This window comes from Anabas testudineus, chromosome 3 (genome assembly GCF_900324465.2).
Source record: "Anabas testudineus chromosome 3, fAnaTes1.2, whole genome shotgun sequence".
NCBI classification, from domain to species: Eukaryota; Metazoa; Chordata; class Actinopteri; order Anabantiformes; family Anabantidae; genus Anabas; species Anabas testudineus.
This window is the reverse complement of record NC_046612.1, coordinates 14,832,840-14,845,690: the sequence shown is the minus strand read 5'-3', so window position 1 is coordinate 14,845,690 and position 12,851 is coordinate 14,832,840. Positions and strand designations below refer to the sequence as shown.

The 12,851-nt window shown below is 41.3% G+C and overlaps 2 protein-coding genes across 13 annotated transcripts in view; one reads left to right on the top strand and one right to left on the bottom strand.

Annotated features, from left to right (window-relative positions):
- Positions 1 to 2,972, bottom strand: part of myo9aa (myosin IXAa) — an 80,636-nt gene extending 77,664 nt beyond the window's left edge. For 10 of the 11 annotated variants that reach the window (XM_026377812.1, XM_026377814.1, XM_026377821.1 and 7 more), the window contains exon 1: positions 2,692 to 2,971. The gene's annotated coding sequence lies outside the window, so the exon portion shown is untranslated. Of the gene's footprint in view, positions 1 to 2,691 lie in introns of all 11 variants that reach the window. The other variant, XM_026377817.1, reaches the window with a different exon arrangement.
- Positions 2,973 to 3,668: 696 nt separating this feature from the next.
- On the top strand, positions 3,669 to 6,852 carry senp8 (SUMO peptidase family member, NEDD8 specific). 2 transcript variants are annotated; one of them, XM_026377605.1, is made up of 2 exons: positions 3,669 to 3,751; positions 5,596 to 6,852. In XM_026377605.1, exon 2 carries the CDS (start codon positions 5,623 to 5,625, stop codon positions 6,286 to 6,288), a length of 666 nt encoding a protein of 221 aa, XP_026233390.1. In that variant the 5' UTR covers positions 3,669 to 3,751; positions 5,596 to 5,622; the 3' UTR covers positions 6,289 to 6,852. The 2 variants fall into 2 exon arrangements, with proteins under 2 accessions (XP_026233390.1, XP_026233391.1); XM_026377606.1 differs by lacking the exon at positions 3,669 to 3,751 and adding an exon at positions 3,759 to 4,033.
- Positions 6,853 to 12,851: the final 5,999 nt, after the last annotated feature.

The window sequence follows — 12,851 nt, the reverse complement described above, 5'->3', positions numbered from 1 at the left end:
AACACCATGCACGGACAACCACTGCACTTTACTTTTCAAACACTGTATTTAGGTTTTTAAAGAACAATGAAATGAGTTCTGGGACCTCCGTCATGGTAACTGTGAGCCTTCTGCACAAGGCTGCAATTCGAGAAAAGCTGCAACTTTGAAAAGGTGGCAACATATTATATGTGGGCTTATTACACATTAGGGGTTTATTTGCAGTGCTTTGGAATTAGGGTGACAGCGTAGGGAAGCTGGGAGTCACGCACACGACAAAATAAATACTTATCTAAAAAATACTAGCTCCTTTTCAGGTAAAAATAGAAGCTGAAAATCAAAAACCTAAGACCTTGCCTCACTATTCTGTTCGGACCTCACTTACTGGAAGACGAATAATAGGTTACATATGAAGGCTATCTACTGGCTGGAGGTTTTGCAACTACAGTGATGTTTCTGCCATCATGATGCCTTAGCTGTTCTAAAGTATGCTGACTGATTGCCAGGAAGTTCAGCCAGTGGCCACAGTTTCAATGTGAAAGATATGAATCTACTGTTTATGAATGAACTTGGACACAAGAAACAAGACGGACCAAAAGTGAGGCCACACCCCAGGTCTGGCTTGAGAGACAGGCAGTACACTATGTACAAGGTGACTCAAGTCATTAATTGTTTCCATAAGGGAACAATGATAGAGTAACTATGCAAGTGAACAGATGCAAGTCTGCGTAAAGTGATCCGGCACTGCATGCAGTAGAAGGGCTGACATACCCACTATGAAACGTTTTCAAAGTACAACAACTAAGGCAGAACGTCTCTTACTTATCTGACAATCGTTCATATCAGAACACACTGTTCATACAACTCTACAAAGTAGCGACTACAAAGACGTGAATCTGCTGGACCAGTTTGAGCCTTTCAGGTGGTGTCAGCGATACAAACTTTAGAAATAGCAGAGACAGAGGTCCTGTGGGGTATCAGATGTCGACAGGGACCAGTTGCTGGAGTCTCAGCCTGGGCCGCCTCTCATGCTACAGCAGCTGTGCCTTCTCAGACCTCACATTCCTGCAGGACAGACCCACTTTGCTCTCATCACCTGTGCTGATCTGAGGGGAGGATGAGCTCTCTGGAGAACCTCACAGTTAAAATATAGTTTTACTGAATAGAAATAATATGAAGATGCTCGGCTCTAATAATCACATGACACCAGTCCTAAAGTCTATTACAGGTATTATGTACTTTAACTGTTACAGAAATACCACAATAGGATTAAGATGAAGAGACAATCAAAGGCACTGTGCTGGTTTATGGCAAAGAATTTTCCCAAATTTACCTCCCTAACATAACCTCTGTAACAAAGGCATAAAAATACTCCAAAAGCCCAAGTACCTGAGTACCACATAGAAAAAAGTCTGAATGAACAGAAAAGTGCCACAATAAACAATAAAATTAAGTCCATCTGGGATAAAAGTACTATAAAATCTGTCTCAAGTCAACTCTCTGTCCACACACTCATGATTCAGCAGCATTAGAGCTCCCTGTACAATTACAGCTTCTTTTCTTACACCTGTATCGCTTTCACTGCATTTTAAGTGGTACTATCTGACCGCCACTAAATGGTGCATACATCCACCAAAGCATTTATACAAATATACAATATCACCCACACACACACACACACACATATATCAATCAAGTCAAAATGTCCAAACTGGACAGGAAGGGTAGGCAGCCAGAGCGTGAACGCCAAGCTGGCAGATAAAAGGCTGGGATGCTTGGCACAGGACAGATGTGATGGGATAGAGGATATGCTCAGCTGGATTAACAGACGAGTAACAGGCAGAATCAGGTGAAGGCTGAGAAAGGTACGCATCTATGGCACCTGGGGAACAAATGGAAAATGGCAGATGTAAAAGGGGATATGATGTTAGTAAAGAGCAGGTTGAAGGATTAGGACGGCTGCACAGAGGGGTCAGCAACAGAGTGAGATGAAGCTGTGACATACTTTCACTTAAAGTCTGGAGATGGGGTAGGAGTTAGCAATGGAGCATGCAATGTGAGGTGTCCAAGATAAAAAACGTCTCACTGGACTATATTAAATTAGTTTGAATTTGAACTTAGAGGACGTTTGAGTATTGGAAAACTGGATATAGTGTAGGTAGTGCGAGATAATGTCCGATTTTAAAATGCTGGTCTGTCTAGAAAACCTAAAAATAAGAAAGGACTATAAAAAAAAGCCTAGCTGGCCATGTTGCATGCACTTTAGAGACGCACCCTAACTAACTCCAGCCCGTCGTTTCCACTGCGCAAACATTTGAAAGCCCCACGCTTCAGCGCCGGATGGCGAGGTCAAATGATCACCTGTGCAGCATCGGCCCAGCTCTATGTGTGGTGCACAACAAGGCTGCTGGAGGAGGGGGGTCACTGGGGGTCACTGAGGGTCACTGAGGATCACTGGGGGTCACTGGGGGTCTGCAAGTCACCGAGGACTCACTCCGCTGGACGCCTCAGTGCTCCGCGTCAAACTGTCTACAAACACGGCAGCTGAACAACGTGCTGCAAACGAGCGGAGGTTAAAAGAACAAGTTTCTGCAAAAGGGACGAAGCGAGCCGGGGCTTCAGTGGCCGAGTCCAGCCCCGGAGCCCCGGAGCCCCTGTTCCCAGTGAGGGGCAGCCCAGCCCGGCACAGACCCAGCAAACATCACTTCTTACCTCCAGACGTGAACGCTGAAGTCAAGTCTGAGTTCTTCGGGCTTCGGCGCTCTCAGTCCCACAAAGTGCCCAGGTCTCTATTTAATTCCCCGCATTTCCACTCAGTTCACTGGTTTTTCTTCTGTCTCCCGCCGCTCGCCTCCGAAGAACTGGTCGAAATTCAACTTCGCGCTGAACGCGTGTGCATTTGTGTCCCAGCGCGTCCGCCTGTGCTTGAAGAGCGGGTTCGTCTCGGCTCCGACTCGGTCTCTGGAAACTCTTCGCTAATCAGTGCGGCCACTCCGGGCGCGCCGCCGTGCGCGTTCACGCAGCTCCTGGGCGGAGACAAACGCGTAGGGGGCGGGGCGGAGCGACCGGAAGTTAGTAGAAAGGAACACGGCGTCGGTGAGTGTAGCACACACCACAGGTTTTCAGGTGACTGTCATCATAATCCAGACGTCTGTTTTTAGATTATTATAAACTGTCATCACACGAGTGCGGTCCCTCGGTAATTGTGTGGCATTACTCACATGTTTACAAAGTAAACAATCAATCATTTTACTGATTCATTCATGGTCAGCCGAGTAATCCATAATGAAAATAATCATTATCTGTCGTAGTAAAATGTTGCTTACACATTAATGCATGACTACATATGTGCCTTTTTTTTTGTTGGGCACTTTTGTTGCTTGTAAAGTAAAGTAAAGTAAATCTTTCTGATTATATTTCTATATTTTAGTTTGTGGTGTTAGTGGTTTTTCATTGACTTGTATTTGAGGATTGTAAAGGTGTGCTTTATCACTTTTAACTAATTAAAGTATCATTAATTAAAGTAAGAATTTATTTCATTCATTTGTTCTGTAGTTTACATGTAAGGATGATATGTAATGAAACAGGCTGTTACCATTTCAGTGAATGTCCTGCGCAGGTACCCGGATGACAGCAGCCAATCACAGCCGAGCTTGTATCTTCCCTGTCGCAAAATGTTTACTTCAGTCAGTGGCGGTTTACGTTACTCATTGCAATGAGAGACAAGTCTGCAGTTTACGTGGTCCAATTTATCTGAATGTGTCTTTTACAGGTACGAACATTGAATCAACAGCATGTATTTTTAATTTGACAGTATGCGTTTTGTGTCCGACAGGCTGATACGACTGCTAAGCGGAGTTATGTAGCTTCGTGAGATGGTGAAAGTGTCTGCTAGCTAGCTCATGCTAACGCAAGAGCATTTTCAGCGATGAGCAGCTCACGTTAAACGCATTGCAGTGTTGTGACTTTCCGCAGTGGCTTCACCGCACACCGGCTCCAGCACCACTGGAAATACCTGAAAACAACACGCTTCTAATGTTTAAAGCTAGCTCAGGTAACATGTCAGTGATCAACTCTCCACAACAGTGAACAAAAACTGGATCATACTGTTAATGTTACCTCGAATCAGTGGTGCAAGGAGTACTAGTACTAGTAGTACTACTAGTACTATTACTAGTACTACAAAGTCCTGCAAAATGTAATGTGCTGTTGAGGTGCAGCTGATTTTAGCTGCATTACATTAGTATCTTATGATTGTCTTAATGACGTATTGAATAGACAATAATACCTCCACAATGTTTGTCTGGCCAAATAATTCACACTTTACAGTCTTATTAAATGAAAAGTAACACAACTGTCAAAGAAAACGATTTGTGAAAAGGTTTAACTAAGTTATTAAAATAGTTCAACCTCGAATTAAAACATATGTATTTACTCTATTATAACGTTTATAAGTATAATGTTTCATATACAGTGGCCAGAAATATATATAAGTATGTGAACCTTTTGGAATTTTGTACTTTTCTGCATTAATTTGTCATAAAACATGATATTATATTATAACCTATTAACAAATATGAAATAATAACACAAAAAAGGTGACAGCCTTAGATTTGAATGCATCATTGGAACATCTGCGTTCATGAGTACAGTAGGTAAAACATTGAACTAGCATGGTGTCTATGACAGGACACCACGGAGGAAGCTGCTGCTTACTAAAAAGAACATTGCTGAAGTTTGCAAAAGAGCACATTGACACTGTACAGGGTCTGGTCAGCTTGCAGTGTGCAAGGAAGATGAATTCCCAAGTGTATAAAAAAAATTCTTCAGCATAATGTGAGAATGTCTGTACATCAGCTGAAGTTTGGTGATGCTACAGGACAATGACCCAAAACACCAAAGCAAGTTCACAACAGTATAGCTTCAGCTTCAGTCTGAGCTCTGACTTGTAGTGGCCAAGTCAGAGCTCATACCTCAACCCAATATTGATGCTATGGAACAACTTAAAAAATATGACAATATGACAGATCAGATTTTCTTTTTTGTTTTATCGTCATAGGCACATTATATTTAGTAACTTTTAACTACAATAGATGGCACAAAGTTTCTCTGATTTAAAATCAGCAGTACTAAATATTCTACTGCTGCACAATAGTTATTTTAATTGATTTTAATTTTGAATAGTATAGTAATAGTATTAAAAGTGTTAATACTTGTCACATTTTCCAGCAACCCAAAATGGCATCTTCGATTGCTTGTTTCTCACCAAAGGTCCTGTTTGAATACTCTTCTGATGTTGCATTAATCAAGAGCTGTAACTAACATTTGCTTTCATTATTGATTCATTACTTTCTTAATTATCCATTATTTGTTTGGTCTTCAAAATGTGGGGAAGTTGTAAAAGGCTTACATCACAACTGCAATTATTACTTAAGCCCAATAAATTATTTGTTTTATTTAACCAACAGTCCAAAAACCTAAATTACCTAGTTTTTAATCCAAATATCAGCTGCAAACTCACAATTGAAATGTTTTATTTTGGCATAATAATGAGAGAAATAATAAACCCATGATTAAAACAGTAGATAAGATCAGTAACGTCTTCTGTATTTCCAGGCAGACACTCTCTGACTGTGTAGGAGGATGGACCCTGTAGTGTTGAGCTACCAGGATAGCCTGCTGCGGCGCTCTGATGTGTCCTTACTGGAAGGGCCTTACTGGCTCAATGACCAAGTCATTGGTTTCGCCTTTGAGTACTTTGCTGCTGAGCGTTTCAGAGTCCTCGGGGAGACCATCATCTTCATCAGCCCAGAGGTCACTCAGTTCATCAAGTGTGCTTCTTGCCCAGATGAGTTAGCCCTGTTTCTGGAGCCGCTGGATCTTCCCTCTCGTCGCTGGGTCTTCCTAGCTGTTAACGATAACTCCAACCAAACAGCTGGGGGATCCCACTGGAGCCTTTTGCTGTACCATCACAGCTCCAACCACTTTGCCCACTATGACTCTCAAAATGGAAGCAATTCACTGCACGCACGGCGCATCGCCAGCAAGCTGGAGCCTTTCTTGGGTGCGGGGAGAAAAGCGCTATTTGTGGAGGAACCCTGCCCATCACAGCAAAACAGCTATGACTGTGGCATGTATGTAATCTGTATCGCGGAGGCCTTGTGTGAGAAGGCCAGGGTTGAGGGCTCACCACGCCTTCCTGTGCAAATCATCACCCCAGCCTACATCACCCAGAAGAGGGCTGAATGGTGCCGACTGATCCAGAGTCTAGCTCAAAATGACCTCTGCTGCTCTCTGTCTTTTCCTTAGCACGTCGCTTCCCCCTCACTTTATGCAGAGCAGCTGTCATATACCTACTGCTGGAGCATTTGAATGAACTCCTTTAATACAGTATAGTTAAATATGAAATCTATTTCTATAACAGTGATTATAATACTCCATAATAGAGAGAAATAGAAACAAATAGAGCAAGGTTACGAATCTTTTGGTGTCATGTTTAATCCCTTCTATATGCGCAGTATGTGAGCAAGAACACCAGCATGCCTATCAAAGGAATTTCCTCCCTTGTGCATATTTATTGAGGACGAATATTTCATGTGGAAGATGAGACACTGACGTTTCTTTTCACTTCAGTTTTACTAGTTTGGAGCGAATGTAGGAATGTTTACACAGATTATTGCTCAGGGTCATTTTAAATGAACTAGAACTGACAAAAAGAATGTGCATCTTAATATCGGCTCCTACTTTATGTCACATCTGTTCTCACTTTGAGCAGGTGTTATGTCTACAACTATATACTCTCACTTTTTAAAGACAATGGCTGTATGATGGTCAGACACGCACTGTGTGCTGGGAGCGGTGGAATGTATGTTATGTTCTCACAAAAAGCAAACTCATGATTTAATAAATGATATTGTTGTCACATTTTTGTTGACAAAATGCTAAAGTCGCTTTGAGGTTTTTATTTGATGTCTTGTCTTTGTTGAGCTCAAGTGTTTTCTCATTAGCATATGAGCACGTTTGAACAGCTCAGAATGTGTTATACCCATGCCTGCACTGCAATAGCTCATATTCTTGTGGTGTGAAGGACATGACAATAGTACTTAAAAGAGTGGAGTGGCGCAATGGATTGTAGCAAAACAAAGCTGAAACACATTAGAGGCATGAAGAAATTCAGACAACACGCACAAACAAAGTTTTAAAAATACATTTTTGAAAGGTTTCCCTTTTGATTAGAGCCAACGCGAACTGACATCCTGCCTTGTACTGTAAAGTGAGAAAGCTTACAGGAAGCCCATTCTTTACTATTCAGTCAGACTGTGACCTTTGACACATTTATGAGCGAGTATTACTGTATCGGTTGGAAAAGGATTTAGAGGATCAGACGTTCAGCAAAGTACTGCTGATCACATCTAGACCTTGGGTGGGATGAACAGAGCAGTTTCACATAAATGTCGTGTGATTTCAGGAAGAAGGGGTGTGAATGGATAATGTCCATACTAGATTAATCATAGTCTAATTACCATTTAGATAAATATGTATTTATTACTGCAGTTCTCCTTTCTTTGATTTCTAAATGGGGGGGGGGGTTAAAAAATCTAACTACATTGAACTGGACTCCAAAAGAATCAGTATTCAGACTGTAAATTAGGAATAGTCATCAGTAATTGGCAGAAAAAAGCCGCAGCCTGCTCTTACATTCACTCTGCTTGGAAAGCCGCCAACCTCTGCTCTGCTTCCTCTGGCATCCTATGCTCGTCTACATCCCACAGGCATATTTCACCCTGAGCAACCAGTTCGACGAGCCACCAGGGTTGAGTGTGTGTCCTCATAAAATGCCACAAAGCTGGAGCATTCACTTCCCTTGCAGCGCACTGCATTAGTAAGACAAAGTACCCGGAGAAGGGCACATTAATTCAGACAAATTAGCTTCTGAATGGCCGAGTGAACTGCACGAGCACTTTCAAGGAAACCAAACTTGACTTTTTGTCTTTTGTTCCTGCAGGTCTTGGTGTCTAAACCTACAGTGCGCGCCTGAGTTGCTGATGTCATTTCAGTGGTATTACACAGGAGTACATTGTTTTATGCTATAACCTAGAGTGAGGTGGATAAAGTTAAATCCTACAAAATCCTGTACAAAGCACTTTGCTCTTTTGGCAAAGGACGCTATTTTCTGTGGCATTAAAACAAAGCTTCTTAGGACTGGTGGTTTTGTTCTGTAGTTTATCAACAGTAGACTGATTGATTATCACTGTGGATGTTACAAAGAAAACCATTCTTCTGCTGCAGTAGCCGGGTTTGACTCTCCGTGTCTCTATTGGCCCTCACTCACGCAGATGCACAGTTAAGCAGTGAACTAAACTCTGTTGAGCACAACAGTTTTGACTGGAAGCAAAGGTGAAACAATGAAAGTGGTACTAGACAACAAATTGAATCATAGTGACTACAAATAAGAATAATAATATATCATTTATAATAAGAAGAAGTATTTTGTCATTATTTTTGCAGGTTAGTTGAGGTGAACGTAAGCGCGCGTCCCCCCTGGTGTGTGCACGCACACATAACGTATTACAGAAGCAAAACTAGTGCACACAAGGTCACTGGGTAGTTTAATTTGTATTATAATTATGTGAATCACTGCTATGGCATTTGGTGCCAATAGGGTTTGAGCCAATTGAACAGCTATGGGAAAATTTGGACTTAATTGCTGTGAGACGTGTCATCATAGAAACGTGACTTACTTCACCTACTCTGCCATTCAAGAGTTTGAAGTTACTTAGGAATTCACTTGTTTTAAAAGAAAAGCAGATTTTTATATATTTATTTATTTTTACATTAGAAAATCAGTTTCACCGTCAACAGTGAAGAGGTGACTCCTGGATGCTGGACTCCTCACAAAGAAGAGCAGTCACGAGATGCAGGCTATCTGTGGAGGGGGGGGGGGCTTCAGAAAACACAGGAAGAAATCTTCTCACATTACAACAACAAAGTGACAAATGGAAAGCCCGAGGTCTTCGTGACTGTACTTACTGCAGACACAATCATTACTTCAATTAAATCATTATTTCTAACTGTCTCTGCTTGTATTTACTAGTCATTGGGCCATTTTCTATCTATAATATGGTAGTGTACATGGCTTTCATTTATGAGCTAATGTGAAGACGCGTACCTTCATTCATATACATAAACAAAGTGTTTCAGCTCTGTTAGTAAACGCACTCAGCACTGTTTTGTGTATAATTGATTTCAGGAGCAGCAGCCAAGCTTTCCTCTCTGGGATCTCCAGATGGTTCATATTTACTCGTCAGAACAACGTTGGTCTGGACTAAGTACATACACATAGAAAAACACACTGACAAACAAACCATACAGCTGTCCCTGACTTATTAAAGTGTTTGAGCTCTTGTGCATTACATCCTGTCACAACGCATCTGCCATCAGCTTGGAACCATTAGTTTCATTTTCAGCAGCATGCTTGAAAAACTTTGTGACATTAATCAAGCAGGCTCCTATGGAGGAGCCCGAACCAACACGTTTGCATCCTATACGTCCTTGTTTCCTTGAGTGTACTGCAGAGCAACACGACTTGTTCAAAAGCTGTAAGTGGGTCAAGTTCAAATTACAACTTCACATCAGAAATGAAAAGCAAATGCAAGAATTAGATGGTCCACTGCACGTGCAGCACAGTTCCCCTGAGATAAGGCTCACCACTGTGTGAAACGCCAGCCAAGCTTGTCCGTCTTGTATGGTGGTGAACTGGAGTTCTCTTCATTGCATGAGAAGCTTCCTTTATTGTTCAGTTCCTGCTGATAACAGGTGGGAAATCCCAAATCTGGAATCCAAACACAACAGAGAATAAGGAACTGGCTCCATCTTCACTATGTGTTTTACTAATCTTAAAATCTGACGGGAAACAGCAGTAAAAGACTGTTGAAACACATTTTTTACATTTCTTGTACAGACTGCACAAAAAAGATATTACGTGCAAAGGGTTGCTGTTGAGAGAGTTTTGTCACCCTTGGGCAGAGGCCCTATATTTACTGCACAGAAATAAGAGTGGTGTAAATCGTCTCAGCTAATTCTCAGCCAGAAAGGAAATAAGCGCTCTAACGCGCGAGAACAACAAGTTATTTTGTGTACAACTAAACGGTGTAGGCCTCAAGATGCACTTTTCCTAGTTTCACCGCACACGTGTCTCTTATAAACATGCTGTAGCCCGTGTCACTTGGTGAACTCTTGTAACCAAAGCCACTGATTCTGTGGAAAGTGTATAAACACTGAGTTATGAGAGGCCACAGATCTTTCAGCGGTGGACTTGCTGGGTTGAATTAGCTGTTGGAGGAAGGAAAAGAGGGAAGAAAAAAAATCCCAAAGAGCTGATGAAGTGCAGATGCTAATCCAAAGAGAGAGAGAGAGAGAGAAAAGAGGAGAGTGAAGAAGAAAATGAAAAAGTACAGTAAATTTAATTCCATGGTGATGTTCACAGAGACGACAATTAATTCACCATGAAGACTCCTCGACATCAGGGACTGTAGCTGTAGTTCAACCTATGCAACGTTCACCAGAGCAGAATTTAACCAATAGTCTCTGCTTTATGGAAAAACACTCCTGAGGATACCCTCACAGTCTGTTTACTGTACATAAAGTGTTCCTTTTTGCTGGAATGTTGCAGAAATGTCGCAATATATTGTTTTGACATACGGTCCTCCAGTTTCCCAGAATGATTCTCAGCAGGATGGGTGTGAATCTGTTGCTCTCAGTCAAAGGACGGCACACAGACATATGAATATACTGAACGCCGCGGTGTATCGGCCCCCTCCACCCCTGTTAATCACAACACAGTTGACCATGTAGCCGTGTTGCTTTCTGGCCCTTTGAGGTCGTCTGGCGGGAGATAAATGAAATGTTAAATCACAGTTTGACCATTTAAATTTTTCAACAGCTATGTTTTTACAGTCACACTCAGCTGTAGCTTACAGTGATGTAATGCCTTCTTGTTGAATGGGTTTTCATGCCAAGAAGAAACAAAGAATACAACTCTTTAAAGTATGATTTCAGAGCTAACTTTGTTTTTTAGAGCTTACACAGCTGCAGTGAAACAGCTAACACGTCTAACATGTCCTGTCCTCACATGAGATTTGATAAACATTTACAGAAAAATGAACAGAAACAAAAGACATAATTCAGTTACACAGTGTAGAATATTTCCATGAGATGTGCAGTATGGTTTTTCTAATAATAATCTCTCTGGAGATTTGGTTCCAAAACTGCAGGGTACTGCAGTGAAACGCGACACGTCTCTCTTCATAAATGGATTAACTGTGATGCACTCGAATTGCGCTCGCAGTCAACGTGGACACATTAAATGCACCACTGAGGTGATGTCTTCTTGGAAAACCTCCAGCAATGCAGCTTGTGTGCGATGATTTTACTGTGTGTAATGCTGAGCATTATCGTGAAGCCACAGTCAGCACTCTCCTTCACACCAGAGAGGTCAAAGGTCACCAGCAGAGCATTCCAGGACGGACAATACAGATCCTTGGAGGAGTACATGAGGCTGCAGCTTGTCTGGTCATCAGCTTTCACCTTCCACCAATACAGCTGGCTTCATGCCCACACACACACACACACACACACAGTTACAGTCGTTGCTCGTCAGGCTGTGATCCTTCATGTCTAAGGTCTCTAGAAGGCTCGTTGTTCAAGTAACTGGTTACTACAGTACTTTTATTTCATGCAAAGTGCTACAACCTGGCATGCAGAAATGGTGGAAACTCAAGTAAAAGTAAAAATACGCCATTATAAATACTTATAAATACAAGTCCTGCCTTTAAAATTTTTATTATAAAAAATATATACATATATATAATCATTATTTAACTATTTGTCAAAATATGATATAATTACTGATGCATCAATAAGCAGCATTTTATTGTAATTAATATACTATATATTACTATAGGATGTATACATGGTTTACAGTTGATGTCACGCATACAGTCGGGATCAGACGGTGGAATTCTGTTACACAAACGCAGGATGTGAGTGTATTTGAGGGCGTTTTGCTCTGTGTTGTACATTCACTAGATGTCAATGTAGTTTGTTTTAATCAGATCACACAGTGAAACTATATCTATTGTTTTTCTTTGGGCTCATTCTACTAAGAAGTTGATTTGTTGTAAGTTTTTATTTTATGCCATATTATCCTGTGTTATACACACAGAAACTCTTTCCTATAGTCTGGATACTATTACTCAGTGCTCTCTAAACTCAAACCATACTGTCCCAAATGATACATAGGAGATTTACAGTATTTCCTTATAGTATTTCCTTTAATGGAGTTGTTGGGTCGAAATCTTTATGAGATAGCGTCAATGAACAGCTGCAACACACCAGAGTAAATCCAGAATAAACTATACTGACTGGAATAAGGTAAATTTGTTTTTAAGCTAGTAAATTGAGAAAGTATATGTTAAAGAGTTTTAATAATTCACCCCTCTCAGTATTTACTCAGTGAGGCTGTATTTAAAAGCACAACAGTTTTGATTATGCCTGTGGACTCACTGAACCTACCATAATTTAACCAATCTGGGCGGCAGATGTCCCTTTAAACTAGCATGAATTAGTCAGGCAAAGGGGCTTATCCAGAAAATTAGATCCATGAACATGTTTCATACTGTCATGCCCCACCCCCCCCCCCCCCCTCCGCTACCCTGGGTATTGCACAATCTATTTTCATAAACAAATAATGAGTCCAATCTTATTCATGTACAGCGTATATATTTCTACTTAGGTTATTAATGTAAGAGCTGCATGGCATGTGACTGACTTGAAAAGCCCGTAGCTCCAGCTGTCTTCATTTCTGGGTCACG